Below are 13,428 nucleotides of genomic sequence, written 5' to 3'. Positions count from 1 at the left end.
GACCTCTTGTGGCCAAAATAAGCAACTGCACTTTAGGATAAATGAGAAGCAAATTTTCCTTACTTTACGAACGCAATAATATAGGAAGATATTAACACAACCATATACATTTAAATTGTATTGCAGAAAAAAAGACATTTCTACATTCTGTCAAATTATTTCAACAAATTAAATGCATTGGTGCCATTTGGGAGTCAGCATGTGCGGGGGCATCACCAGTATACCCCCGCAGCCCCCCCAAAATTTAGTCTTTTATTCTACATCCATATGTACTTACATTCTTAGCAACAGATATCAATGCATTGGAAAGAACTTGAAAATACATCTCAATGCAAATAAATCAAAAAATACAGAAAGAGAAAAAAAAAACGGCCAATGGAAAGTATGAAAATATTTCATGAGGTTAAAGCTGAAATTACCCCCATTGAGTGTCGAATATCTCCGTCAACTCTATTCAACATCCCGTCGCTGCCGCCTCATCCATAAGTAATGGCGCGGAAATAACACCAGAGATATTTGACATATGGGACGAAAGATGTCTTCCTCGCGGCACATTTCACATCGCTTCCCCTCAGAATGACACCGATTTGGCCGATGGAATCCTGACATGTTATTTGGTTATCATTGCCAGAACTCCAATAGATGGATTAGGGTGTGTTTAAAAAACCTTGATTCCACATTTGAGAAAAGAATATTGCTTGCTGCTGGGAAAAAAAAATAAAAGATAGTACATTGCACAACTCTGATGGTTTAAAAAAAAAAAAAAAAAAAAAAACTAGACAAGTCTAAAACGGATTTAAAGAAACCTGAAAAGCGAATTCAGAGATGTATTTCTGAATATATTACCTAGCCCTACAACCTCCGAAAATTCATGCGCTCTAGAGCGCCTCATTGTCCGCCATGAGTGTGCGCACATCATTCAACATTCGTCCGGGTTGTTAACGACACTTATCTGTGATGCGTCAAATTTAGAAGACATTTCTTTTGACTTGATCGGGACTTTAATGAATCAAATAAAGGCACGGGCAAAATTAATAAGCTCTCCTGATATAATTAGGCGTCCATCTTTTTTCAGATGCGTGCAGCGAGCACCTTTTGTGAAGTGAAGAAAGCTGGGAAACGTTTAATCATATAAATGCATTGAGAGCCTCATTAATGTTTTTGCTGAAGAAAGAGAGAGGGGGGAGAGAAAGCAGCCTGAGCTCAGAATGAGTCATCTTCTCTGAAAAAAAAAATACGAATGCACATCAAAATGCAGCATGTACGTAAATAGTAAGGAATTGAGGTTTTAGGACAAGCGAAGAGTTCATACGAGTACCCTAGTGAGGACCCTGAACTTCTTTGGTCAAGCTAAAAAAAAAAAATGAGCATGAAACGTAATCTTTGTTTAAAAAAGTAGGAATTTGATATTCTAAACGCATCAGGAAATCTTTTTTTTTTTTTTTGTACAAAACGCCAATTTGCCAATTAAGCCGTTTGTTTGTGGCGTTCGCGTGTGTGTGGGGATGTGTGTGTGTGTGTGTGTGTGTGTGTGTATTAGATAGCTGCCGGAACCTGCTGCCTCCTCGGTCCCGTTTGGGTCGAGATTTTCTGCGAGTGCCAGCGAGTCTCCTTGTACACGAACCAGGCGTTGCCGGCCCACACGAACATGTTGAGGTAGCCAAAAACCTGCGGGGGGGGGGGGATTTTTGAAAGACATTTTTGGAAATGAGAAACGAGGATTGTTTGTGTTGATTCCGAGGGGGTTAAAAAATGAAGTGTTGCTCAGCGTCTCATGACTCTGAGTCAGGACGCCTGGGATGAAAAAAAAAAAAAAAAAGGGTGGTGCCACTTTTGCATAAAATCAATAGATGGCGCTCTTGCAAAACATTCCATTAACTTTTGTCCCCGAAATACATTTTGTATCTCAAAGTTTGATGGAGCAAAACCTAATTGAGCCTCACAAATTCTGCCTAGCAACAACAGGCTGCGCAAATGTCACATGACCAGGCAAGTCGCCCAGCGTTTGGGATTGAACGCAAATTTCAGTGACGGCTGCAAAATCTCACCACAGAGATGTTGAGCGTCCGCAGGTTGGCGAACTCGGTGACCTCGCAGGTGACGTTGCTCCCCTTGCACAGCACTATGGTGGCGCCGATGCCTTCCGTGTCCGTGGCGTCCTTGATGTTCTGCAAACCTTTGGCCCAAGCCGACGAGCACACCAGCCACAGGAACACGATGACCGCCGTGATCACAAAATCCTACAAGAGGTTGGACGCGTGAATTCCTTGCTTCATTCCCGAAGAAATATGAATAACGAAAGCGCACTTGAACAGCTGAACTTTATTCAAACCGCTCACCAAAATAGGTCCTAAGTCCGAGTTCTTGTAAACGTGCATGTAGCCCAGATAAACCAAAAGGGCGGCCATGCTGTACAGGAAGCAGAAGATGGCGACGCCCACAAAGAATTCGGCCGCCGACGACGAGTCTCCCATGAGGTGCGTGGTGCCGACGGAGTGGTTGCATATCGTGGAGTTGCCCTCGATGAGCGCCACCTGGCTTAACCTGACAACGCAAAACACATCGACCGGTTGAAAAAAAAAAAATAAAGAGGGGCAGCCTGACCAATTAATTCGTTACGGCCGTGTTTTCAAAATGTGAATAATCGGCTACCGTTTTGCCGATTTGAGGGACAAAAATCCATATGAACGGAGGCCTTTAAAAAGACAAAAAATGAATAAATAAATAACGAGTTGACGTTCTCACCTGAAGGGGTAGTGGAAGTTGACGTTGAGCGTTTCGTTCCTGCCATCGCCACAGAAAATGGACACGATGTTCTTGGCCGCAAAGCCCCCGCAGCTTCCGAAAGCGAATATAGCTGTGAGCTGTTTGGGACAACAAGACAGCAACGCATCAAAGCGGAATCGGAAACAATTTGCAGTCGCCTTCATTTGGCAGTAGCTCCGCCCCCAAAACAAGTTTGATCGTTTTTCCGAACATCGCTAATTAAATGAAGCTCCTCCTCTTACTTCGACAAAGTTCCTTAGCAAACACGATGCAACTTCCATTTTAGTGCTTCAAAGTCATTTTGCACATTTCAACAATCCAATTAATTCCACAGCATTTCATCATTCTTTTGTTATCTGCGATGGTCTCGAACGCATGCTGGGGACTAAAGTGTCTCCTTGGAGAGCATTCCACTGCAAAATTCCCAGCGCGTGGGGGCAGGATGCGATTTAGCGAGGAGACCTTGTGATGCGAATGCGCACACACAAATGTCATTCTTTGGAATCGTGTTCTAAGAAGTCCAACGGACGTCATGGTTGACCGTATTGGGTCGAATTTGGTGCCGAGCAGCCTGGAAGGGTTAAGGGTGTGTTCTGTTTGAAAGTGCTGCTTTAGCATTTTAGCTTCAGCCCTCAAGAACCACATGTGCACTTTAAACACACACACACACACACACACACACCTCGAGGCCTTGAACCAGATGTTTCTCCATATGTCTCCGGCCCCCGTCCACATCCTGCTAAAACGCTTATTCCCCCCCCCAACCGATTAGAACACATATGAGACGACAACATGGCGGTCATCCTCCTCCTCGCTTCCAATGCATTCCAAACTTCCTGTTTACATTTGAACCATTTAAATCTCAGGAAGTATAAGTGTTTCGGTCCACTTCCCGTTACGGAATGATGACATCAACTTCCTGGGTGTCGTTTCTCGACTCAGCTAATGACATAATTATGACTTTCACAATCAACATGTGACCCAGTACGTAATGTGCGGATCCATTGGGAGGAATATAAAATTCAATAAGCTGATGGAGGCGAGTCACTGCACATGACTCCGGAACGCGCCTAGTTCACTCCATATGCGCAAATATGCGGTACATTTCCCCCTGACTGATATTCCACAAGGTCAATTATTACAGAACGTGGCTTTAATCTGTAACCGTGTCATTTGAAGGGCAGGAAGCTTGTGAAATGGCCACCATTTCCCTTTCTCCACGTCCCAACAGTTTTACACAGTAACACACAATTGGCAAACTAAGCAAAGGAATCGGATAGTTGCGGTGTTATAGTCTTGAGCAATATGATTGAACATAGAGAGTGCAGACAAAACACACATGCATATATTCTTTATCCTCTGCAAAAAAAACTACTGTTACTGCAGCTTGAGTTGCTCATAGTTAATGACAGTATTACACTGCCACCCGCTGGCCAACATGTATTTAATCATGATGCACATTATTTCATTATAGCTTAACAAAGCTTGATCGAGCGCTTTTTGTGCCTTGATTACGTCATCATTTTTTTTTTTAAGGATGCTTTTAATTCTAACGCACCAACAAAAAAAGGTCAAGAAAACTTGTCCAAAGACTTTATATTGCTACATAATGAGTAGTTTACATGAGGAAGGAAAGAAAGAACCGCGCCTCCTTGTCCTCTGGTTCTGACCCACTTTCTTGACCACACACACACACACACATTAAGTTTTTAACAAAGAACTAACTTACCCACTCCACTAGTTTGACAAAGCCCAGCGGCTCCTTGAGCGGGGACAAGTTGAGCCGAAATCCGGTCATCACGATTTTGGGTCCAAAACTTTTTGACGAAGCCGAGCGCCGAACTTTGCAAGAATCGGTGATGTTGGTCCCACACACGGAGGCAAAGCAAAAAAAAAAAAAAAAAAAAAAAGTGGGAGTGATTTGACAGCGTGACGTGGTTCTGCTGACTAACGCTGCAAAGAATGAGCACTGAAAAAAGTGGAGGAAAAGGGAAAAGTTCGACGATGTATTCTGTCGATTCGGTACCGAAAAGAAGGGCAAATATTCCACTAGTTATTAATTAAATAATAATAACAATAATTAATAGTTACTAAACACACGTTCGACGTTCGCGTCACGCGAGCATCTGACGTCCTAACACCCGCACTCTTTTAATATTTAAAAAAAAATTACTAATAATTTCATTCACTTGAAAATGTATATCTCTATTTTGTTTGAAATGGACGTTTTGCTAATTTATCTTAAGAAGTTAAAACATTCCTGTGGTGAAACTGCGGATGTGAGAAAAGACGCTTACCAACGCAATGCATTATGGGAAATGTATTGTATTGTGCTCCAGCGCTTACTAAATAAGACACCGTGCAAAAGGGTTAAAAGAGTTAAGATATTTGCAAGTCTAGACCTTTTAGCATAAACCTAAAATTTACAGACGAACTTCAATATAGTAATTAAATGTACGAGCATGAAATATTAGCTACAATTTGACTATGAGTAAATATTTAGTTTGACCCTAGATTTCTTTTTTTTTTTTTTTACAGGAAAACAAGTCCTCTTAAGTTCAATTCAACGTGTTTCCACTTATAGTGGACATTGAACAGAATTTTAAGCCACGCCCCCCATTCATAAAATAATCGATGGTCATCAAACTGACAGGTGGCTTGTTTAATTGTTGTCGTCGACAAAGACAGCGATGTGGTTTGTTTAAAAGTGTCAGTGAGATTCCGGGACTACCTACATATACACCCACAATGGAAGTCAACAACACACGGAAAGAAAATAACTCACAAACACTTGTCCTTCCCTAACAACAACACACACGCTCACACACGAGTGCGTCCGAACAGTCAAGCAGATATTTGTGTTGGTACAAAAAAGGTGTTTCTAACAAAAATATTTAGTGTGGTGGTCTCTCGGACCCTCCCTCCCACTGTCTGCTTTCAGTCAAACGAGTTGTCGTATGTACAGTTGAGAAAGGCAGTTTATGGCCACACCGTCCGTCAATAAGGATATTTACTGCAATATACAAAATAATATTCATCTGAGGTAAAAACAGAGTCGATAAATCAACATGAAGCACTCCAAAATGCGCGTCCTAGTTATACAAAGGAAGAATAAACCGGGAGATGATTTTGAACAGCAGTTGTAAAAATCAAACAAACAGACACAAAAAAAAAAAAAAAAAAAGTGTGATCTCCTTCAATTGGTTGCATCAGCTCGCCGTTAATCGAGTGTGATGGTGTGAGGGAGATGCGAGTGGGTGACATCGCAGGTTTGCAGCCATGTCACGGGAACGAAAAGACAATTTAGTGAAAGAGATGTTCTCGCTGGTTAGTTGGATACCTGTGAGGTCACCAGCTCGTAGCGTCCGTTTCCTCAACTCGACCGATCCGAGGCGACGCGCCACATTAAGGCAGCGATACCGACGGAAACCGACACTGCCGTCATTGCCAAGGATCATTTTTGAGCGGACTCCCCCCTGTCAGACACGCAGCTTCGACTCCACAATAAATACCTTGCTAGTGAAAACAAAAAACATCCCAGAATTAGAATTTGCATAACACGGAGATGTCAGACAACTCACGCAGTCTCAAGCGACACTTAACACACACACACACACACACGGAAAGGAAATCATTCATGTACTTCGATCCTCTTCATTCCAGTGAAGTTTTTTTTTTTTTTTGGTGCGATGTATCGACTCGACATCAACGCTTGGTCGTTGGGAGAGCACCGCCTCCTTCCTCCGCCGCCGTGAAGACCTCAGTGCCAACAATAAGGACCGTGAGACAATATTACCTTCAGAAACGAACAGACATGTACAAAACGTGAGATAAGATGGCCTGTTGATGATGGGAATGCTCTTTGGGCGAGATGTCGGCAATTTCGAAAGGGCCTTCATCGAAACATTTGGGCTGGAAGTGTCTTTCGATCATCCTTCACAGCAAAGACAAAGGCAGGAAGATTACAGAGGGCGCGGCGGTCGTCGTGTGGGGGACAGATGGCGGTGGCCAATCACATCATCCGCTTTGCTAGGAGGGCGGGGCATCCATCCTTCCATTGGCTTGCTTCATTTTTATTATTATTATTTTTTAAGGAAGTCACAGTTTTAGAGGAATTCATTGTAGGATGTATCATCAGTGCACAAGGCCTCGGATTATTTTCGGGGGGGTGACATAAGAGACCGAGGAGGAGGGGCTTGGGGCGGGGCTTAATGAATGGCGAACTGGGGAGCAGCAGCTAGTCAAGCTCACTCTCCTTGAGCTTGGCATTGTCTCTAACTTGGTCAAACGTGTACGTCTGCACAATCTTGCCGTTCTGGAAGACAGTGTGTAGCAGGTCCTAGTCGGGAAGAGGGAGAAGAAACACGTCAGGAATGAAAATCGCACACCGGATGGCCGTGTTAAAAACGACTCATCTCGTCATTATCGTCAACTTACCACTCCGTACTCCTCGAGGTCGCCTTTGCCCTCTTCTAGGGTGACAAACTCGCCACTTTGAGTCCGGTGCAGAGACAGGCGTCCTTTCTTTGACCTCTTGTTGGGGTCCGCCACGGGGTCCTTAAACACGTTCACCTGGTAGGAGGTGAGCAAAACGCATTTCATACCCAAGCAAAAGAAAGTACGTGCATATAAAAAAAATTTAGGATTGACCTTTTCCAGTGACAAGAGCTCAAAAGCAAATATTTGTGCGTCTCACCCCGAGTCCGTTTGTGACCACGTAGCTGCACTTGAAGGAGCAGTTGAGCAGATCTCGGGTCAGTTTCTGCAGCAGTGCCCCCCCGGAGCCAAAGGAAACGTTTTCAATGGACCACCGGTGCTCTTTCATCCCTTCCACGATCTGTGAGCAACGAAATCAAGTGAGGAAACGGAAACGCACACGTCCAAGTTACGAGCGCGTGTACCTCCTGTAGTGTGTTAATGTCCACGCCATCTCCTTGGATGACTCGGATATACGGAGGCAGCACCTTGAACCCTTTGTCGTTCTCCTCTGGGGGGAACTTCTTACCCAGGATCTCCAAAACCTGACACAAGTTCATCCATGAAGAAAAAAAAAAAATACTAAAACTCATTCAAATGAACTAAGCCGACGAGCTTACCTTCAAGACAGTATCGAGGGGGTTCCCCGAATCCGGCCGCACGACGAGCGGCGCGTCGGCGCTGCGCGACTCGATGAGGCCGCGGAGGTCCTCGCCCCAGATCTTCTCGCAGGCGTTGTAGATGTCGTAGCTGTCGCTGACGATGGAGACGGGCACGCCGGGGAACTGCTTGATGATGTGCTCAAAGGCGTCCTTCTCGTGGTCCTTCCCCCACGCTGTGATAGTGCTGCGACCGAAATGGAACGACACAAAGATGATGGTTAGTACAGGACACCCGCTTTACAAACATTGCATTCCCCACAACATTTCGAGCAGAAACGATTCATTACGGCGCAATGGAGGCCTTGCTAAGGTAAACAGACGAGTGTGTCATTCTAGACCAGTTGCCATGACAACAATGCGACCATCCTACGATGCACTGGTGCGGGAATGAAGGATGAATCGAAGCGGCAGTAAGTGCCCCTGACGGCGAGGAGGACTCGCCGTGTGTGTGTGTGTGTGTGAGCGCAAGCACGCGTGAGACATAAATGTCCCAGTGCCATAAAATAAAAAAGCATGTGTACACGCTGCGACAGCCAATCATCATCTTCCTACCACCAGCCAATCACGGCACTGGCAGCCAAACGAGCCCCCCGACAGACTGCAGATGTCTCTGGGTGGATTTGGGAAATTCCGTTGAACAGAGAGAAGCTTTGCTCTTGTGAAGAGTGGTGGTCAGGATAACATTTAATCATCATTGAATTCTAACGGGCCAAAGAGGCCATTATGGAGGAGAGCGCCACCTGTTGCTTTGGCATGCGCTTCACAGTGTACAAACGTACAAACACTTTTTAAAGTATTCTGTTGCGCAATGTGTGTGTGTGTGTGTGTACCTGTGTTCAGCAGCAGGTACAGAGAACCCCGGCACTGGATCCTTGGTGCCGTAGTACTTCTTAATCACACCGATGCCAGCGACAGTGTCCGTGCCCTTAAAGTTGACCAAGTGAGCAGAGGCGCCAATACCCGCCGTCTGTGGAAAACAACAGATTATTTATCCAAAAAAATATTAAAAAAAAAAAAAACATGACTTCTCTGTCCGATGAAATTCCCTCAGTACCTCTTGCGAGGAGACGCCCCGGTAGCCAAAGTCGTGTAATTTGTACTCGAGCCCAACCAAGTTTCCGGACGTGTCCAGGAGATACTTGGCCAGTATCTTCTTCTGCTCCCTGGAGTTGGTCGCCACGGTGATGGGGTACCAGATCTGCACTAGGATGGTCTGCCAAAAAGAGGAGAGCTAAAACTTGAAACCGACACGCCGAGAAGTGGGAAACACGTTTCTTGACGTTCCCAAATGCATTCGAGGCTAACAAGTGTGAAAATGAGCTGGACTGACATAACACACGCACACGCACACGCACGCGCAACATGGGCATGGGGTGAAGGTCGCCTCGCTTATGTGTGTGTCGTCACCCAAGGTTACGTTATTATCCCTGCACGCGGGGTTGTTTTGAATAGTTGACCTCCGATTGTCAGTCAGTGGGATTACGCAAGAAGAAAAAAAAAGTCCAACATGCGCACACTTAACGGATTTAATGTTTTCATAATTGAGCAACGCTAGTAGAACGCACAATAAAATTCATTTGAAGAAATAAATTTGCTGCGAACCAGAATAATTAAAAAAATAAATGTCCTCACCTCGACCCAGTTGGTGAGCCAGTAGCACTCGGGATCCGTGCTCTCCACGGTGAACAGGACGTTGCCGCGGGGGATGACGCTCCCCTCCGGGACCGCCTTAATTTCGATGGGCAGGTGGCCGTTGTGCTTCTGGAAAAAGGCCAAGCGTGTCACGCGCTCTCCAAGGTCCTGAAAGCTCCCAAAAAAGGATTGCGTTTCTCACCTCCAAAATGTACGTCCAACCTTTCTCGTTAAAAACGTCATCCTGGAAGTGTTCCCGGTACACCTCCTTGGCCTCCTGGATCTTCTCCGGAGTGACGACCTTTCCTGGACGCGAGAAGGAGAAGCAGTTCGTGTGAAATGAAAAAAAAAAAAAAAGAGAGAATAAACCCAAGGCGTAGGAATGCTGTTTTACTGTCCATGGTTGTAATCCAATTAGAAGCATCCCGAGCGCGGCGACAGGGCTTCTTTGTCTCAAGTCGCACTCACTTCTTGATATTCTGTATTTCTCGCTTCAAGCTCCCCAAATCGCATAAAGACCCCGTTGGTAAATTTACTGAGTAAACCGATTTCACTGAGGAGCGTTATAGTGGATCGCTTCTGGTACACTGTTTTGCCTTTTTTTGCACAATTCCAAATGGAAGGAATGCACCAATTAGGGGAGTAACAGTACATACGGTTTTTATTATTTGTATGAAAAAATTAATTTTGGGAGTGTTGCAGCATTTGCATGTTGCTGGTAGACTCCAAAATTCAGTCAGGATTTTCTACAGTACAAAAACTAAAATCTGACAAAATTATCCTGTTCTGATGGCAGGAAAAAAAAAATCACTTCAATTAAAATGCTCCTAATTTAATTTTTTTTTTTTTTTTTTTTTTTACGCCCGCCATTCTAGTTCCCATCCTGGTGTAAAAATTGTTCATAAATGACATTTTAAGCAACAATGCTATGAGGCTCATGACGCATCCGATCGAGTTCTGGTTCGTCTTCGTCCAAAAACAACAAGAGTACGCTTAGGTCTGAATAGTTGCGGGATCAAGGATGAAAATGGAAAGGTTAATCATTAAGCCTGCTTGGAAAAATGGGGGGGCGGTCATTGCGGTGGCGGCCGTCCGCTCTGATTGGCTGAAAGAGCAGCTGTGCTTTTGTGTCCCTTGCCCTCCCCAACGCCGCACCATGAAATCCCCTTAGGAGGCTGAGGACTTTTTTCATTTTTTTTTCTTAACGAGTGAAAACTAGAAATGCTGATATGCTGCATCACGTGTATAAACTAAGCTCTAATGATTATGTCGCACGAAATAGAAACATTTGCTTTTTGATGGTCGCGATAACATTTTCACATTCCAAAGAATACAAAAGGAGACAAGATTTACCTTTGAGGTATTTGTGGAGGATGTACTGAAGGCCATAGAAGACCGTTTTGTCGTATTTGACTTTTCTGCTTTTGCTGGGATCCGTCCTCTTCTCGCGGCACTCAAAGTAGGAGTAGACTTTGCTCGTGTTGGGGGGGTATTGTTTGTAATGCGTTACCTGCACAGACAGAACACAAAAACTTGGCACAAAGGGCACGACGGAGGCGCGTCACCGCAGAGACTGCCAATAAAGATTATTAAACTGCCGTTGACGAGAAGCCAAAAAGTACGTTCATTTTACCTGGGCTGGCAGTGAATGAGATAAATAAAGTACGTGACCCTTCAACCGCTACACCAAGTTCAACGTCTGACTAATCTATTAAGATGTGCATTATCGTCAAATTGCATAACTGGCGGCCGACAGAGTGTTGCACAATCCGGCATGGACGGCCCTCTATGTATTTTCAGTTTGTGGAAAAACTCCACTCAAACACGCACTTACTAATGGAATGTGATTTTTTTTTTTTGCTATAATGTAAGAGGTCAGACATTCAGTTATTTATGATGTTGCTTTCTGTTTCCTGTGCGGCACAACAGGCTCAAGTACAGCTGAGATCGGTCGCCGAGAAGGGTGGTGGTGGGGGGGGGGGGAACAAGAGGTAAAGATAAATGTCAACGAGCGACTCGGTTTATTTGACCCCTGTCAGTGTCCTTTCAAGGACTCAAAATAGAGTCAAGACATTCACTGGAGGACGTGGAGCTGCCCACGCACTCACACTCTCGACGACGATGCAGCTTTATCTTGGGCGATTCGTACCGACTTAAAATGAAGCGCTCGGATTGGGAATGTGATCGGGCCAAACTAAATAAAAATAATGAAGTTAAGGTTACTTCTGTCCGAATTGTACTGGAGAGAGTGTTCAAACTGAGTTGCAGCAAGGAAGGTGGTGGTTGGGGGGGGGGTGCCCCTGACAATCAACTAAATGTCAGAAGTCCCTCCCCCAAAGGCCTGCAATGCCAATACTTGTTATTATGGATGTTTCCAAACAATTGGTTGGCATGGATTGAAAGTTTATATCGTAAAAGTTGTGAAATGCGCTACGTGAATAAAGTTGAATTGTATTGTATTGTATTCTATGATGCCAAAACGGTGTTGTTCTTTCCAGGCAGGAACTGTCCGATGCTCAGATCATTGGGAACAACCTCTCGCCTCTTCTACCGCACTAAGCAAAGCAAACGCTGCATGATGTTTTAGTAGAGCCCAGGTGATTGTCCGGACCACATTGTAAGGGAAAACAAGTAGTTTGGGTTTGAAACTTAGTTTTTGTAACAAGTTCTGAAGCTTCTCTGTCACGCATTAAGTTATGAATCTGAGATACGGCTTGTAAGGTTCGAGTTTTATTCACATGCAGTGCTTTGAGTTCATGTACAGCTATATAAAAATAAGCCAAATAATTATATAAATAGTTGCATCACACAAATTAAACAGCAATCACGTGACATGGCAACTAACCTGACAGGCGTCCAAGCGATAATCATTGTGACAAACTATTTTATTTTCTAAATTTCCTCATAAATATGGTATATTTATGAAATATAATTTATTTATTTATTTAACCGCCCCCCCCCCAAAAAATCTAATAAAATGCCCCTACTAATGGTGCTCCACAGCCATACAAAGTCGCTACGAGGCGAAGGTCGTTTCCACTTTAACTTTTCATTCGTCCCTCAAGTCGCCTCGGTCTATTTGCTCTAATAACATTGTAATAAAAACACTTCCTGACTGCGACTTCTCCCACGGAGGAGCGCAGCGGGTGACCTACGGAGCACTTGCTAGCTCGATGCTAACCAATGCTAGCTTGTTAATAGCCATCTTCCCCATTGCTTTGCACCGAACTTAGCACGTTAGCTCATTTGACAATGAGCGCCTAAGGTTAGCAGGGCTAACCGAGCACCGACCGGTCCAACCGGGGAGGAATTTAAAGCCGACAGCGAGATGCTTTGTTCAGTCGCACCCACCCCCCCTTCTCCGCATCCTCCGCTCGCCTCGGCCTGTTGTCGACCACCTCAGTGCGGTGGCCTTGGGACTGATGGTGGAAGCACCTTGACTAAATGCGTTTCTATCCATGCATCCATCCATTCATCAGCCCCGCACGCCATCCCACCCTCCCCATCCCGTCCGAGAGCGACCCCAACCCGGGGACGGTACCTTGTAAGAATCGGTGGCGAGCAAGATGTTGAAGTCGGCGTCCCTGTGCTCCATCTTTGCCCCCCTCTTCGCTTGTGAGTCAGTCGCAGCTGTCAGTGGGTTGCGCCGTGCCGCTGCCGGGGACTTCTGGCTGATAACGTAGCTGGGGCGAAAGGGGGGAGGAGGCGGAGGACCGAGCCGATGACGGAGGGGGTTGAGAACAAGGGGGCGAGGGGGGAGGGAAATGGGTGGTCGCGTTCCAAAATTCCGAACTGGCTCGGCTCCACTCGGTTCTGCCCGGCAACCTCACGACGCGAGCCAACCAGGAAGCGTTGCAGTCGCCGAAGATCGTATATTGAGGATTGAGGCTTC

General features: G+C 45.2%; 2 protein-coding genes across 2 annotated transcripts; both read right to left on the bottom strand.

Annotated features, from left to right (window-relative positions):
- Nucleotides 1–181: 181 nt before the first annotated feature.
- On the bottom strand, nucleotides 182–6,252 carry sypl1 (synaptophysin-like 1). Its single transcript, XM_088281630.1, has 6 exons — nucleotides 6,107–6,252; nucleotides 4,496–4,608; nucleotides 2,746–2,864; nucleotides 2,340–2,544; nucleotides 2,049–2,240; nucleotides 182–1,668 (listed from the first exon to the last, which is right to left on the bottom strand). The coding sequence occupies exons 1-6, from the start codon at nucleotides 6,222–6,224 to the stop codon at nucleotides 1,537–1,539; spliced, it is 879 nt and encodes a 292-aa protein (XP_088137756.1). The 5' UTR covers nucleotides 6,225–6,252; the 3' UTR covers nucleotides 182–1,536.
- nampt1 (nicotinamide phosphoribosyltransferase 1) lies at nucleotides 5,408–13,411 on the bottom strand. Its single transcript, XM_088281619.1, has 11 exons — nucleotides 13,078–13,411; nucleotides 10,890–11,046; nucleotides 9,739–9,842; nucleotides 9,537–9,665; nucleotides 8,959–9,117; nucleotides 8,735–8,871; nucleotides 7,863–8,088; nucleotides 7,668–7,787; nucleotides 7,463–7,603; nucleotides 7,204–7,338; nucleotides 5,408–7,105 (listed from the first exon to the last, which is right to left on the bottom strand). Exons 1-11 carry the CDS (start codon nucleotides 13,129–13,131, stop codon nucleotides 7,004–7,006), a joined length of 1,464 nt encoding a protein of 487 aa, XP_088137745.1. The 5' UTR covers nucleotides 13,132–13,411; the 3' UTR covers nucleotides 5,408–7,003.
- Between the last annotated feature and the right edge of the window lie 17 nt (nucleotides 13,412–13,428).

The sequence above is a fragment of the Idiotropiscis lumnitzeri genome, chromosome 2, assembly GCF_059441095.1.
Source record: "Idiotropiscis lumnitzeri isolate Australia: NSW breed Sydney's pygmy pipehorse chromosome 2, RoL_Ilum_1.0, whole genome shotgun sequence".
Classification (NCBI taxonomy): domain Eukaryota; kingdom Metazoa; phylum Chordata; class Actinopteri; order Syngnathiformes; family Syngnathidae; genus Idiotropiscis; species Idiotropiscis lumnitzeri.
The sequence above is the reverse complement of the archived record's forward strand: the minus strand, read 5'-3'. Positions and strand labels throughout refer to the sequence as shown.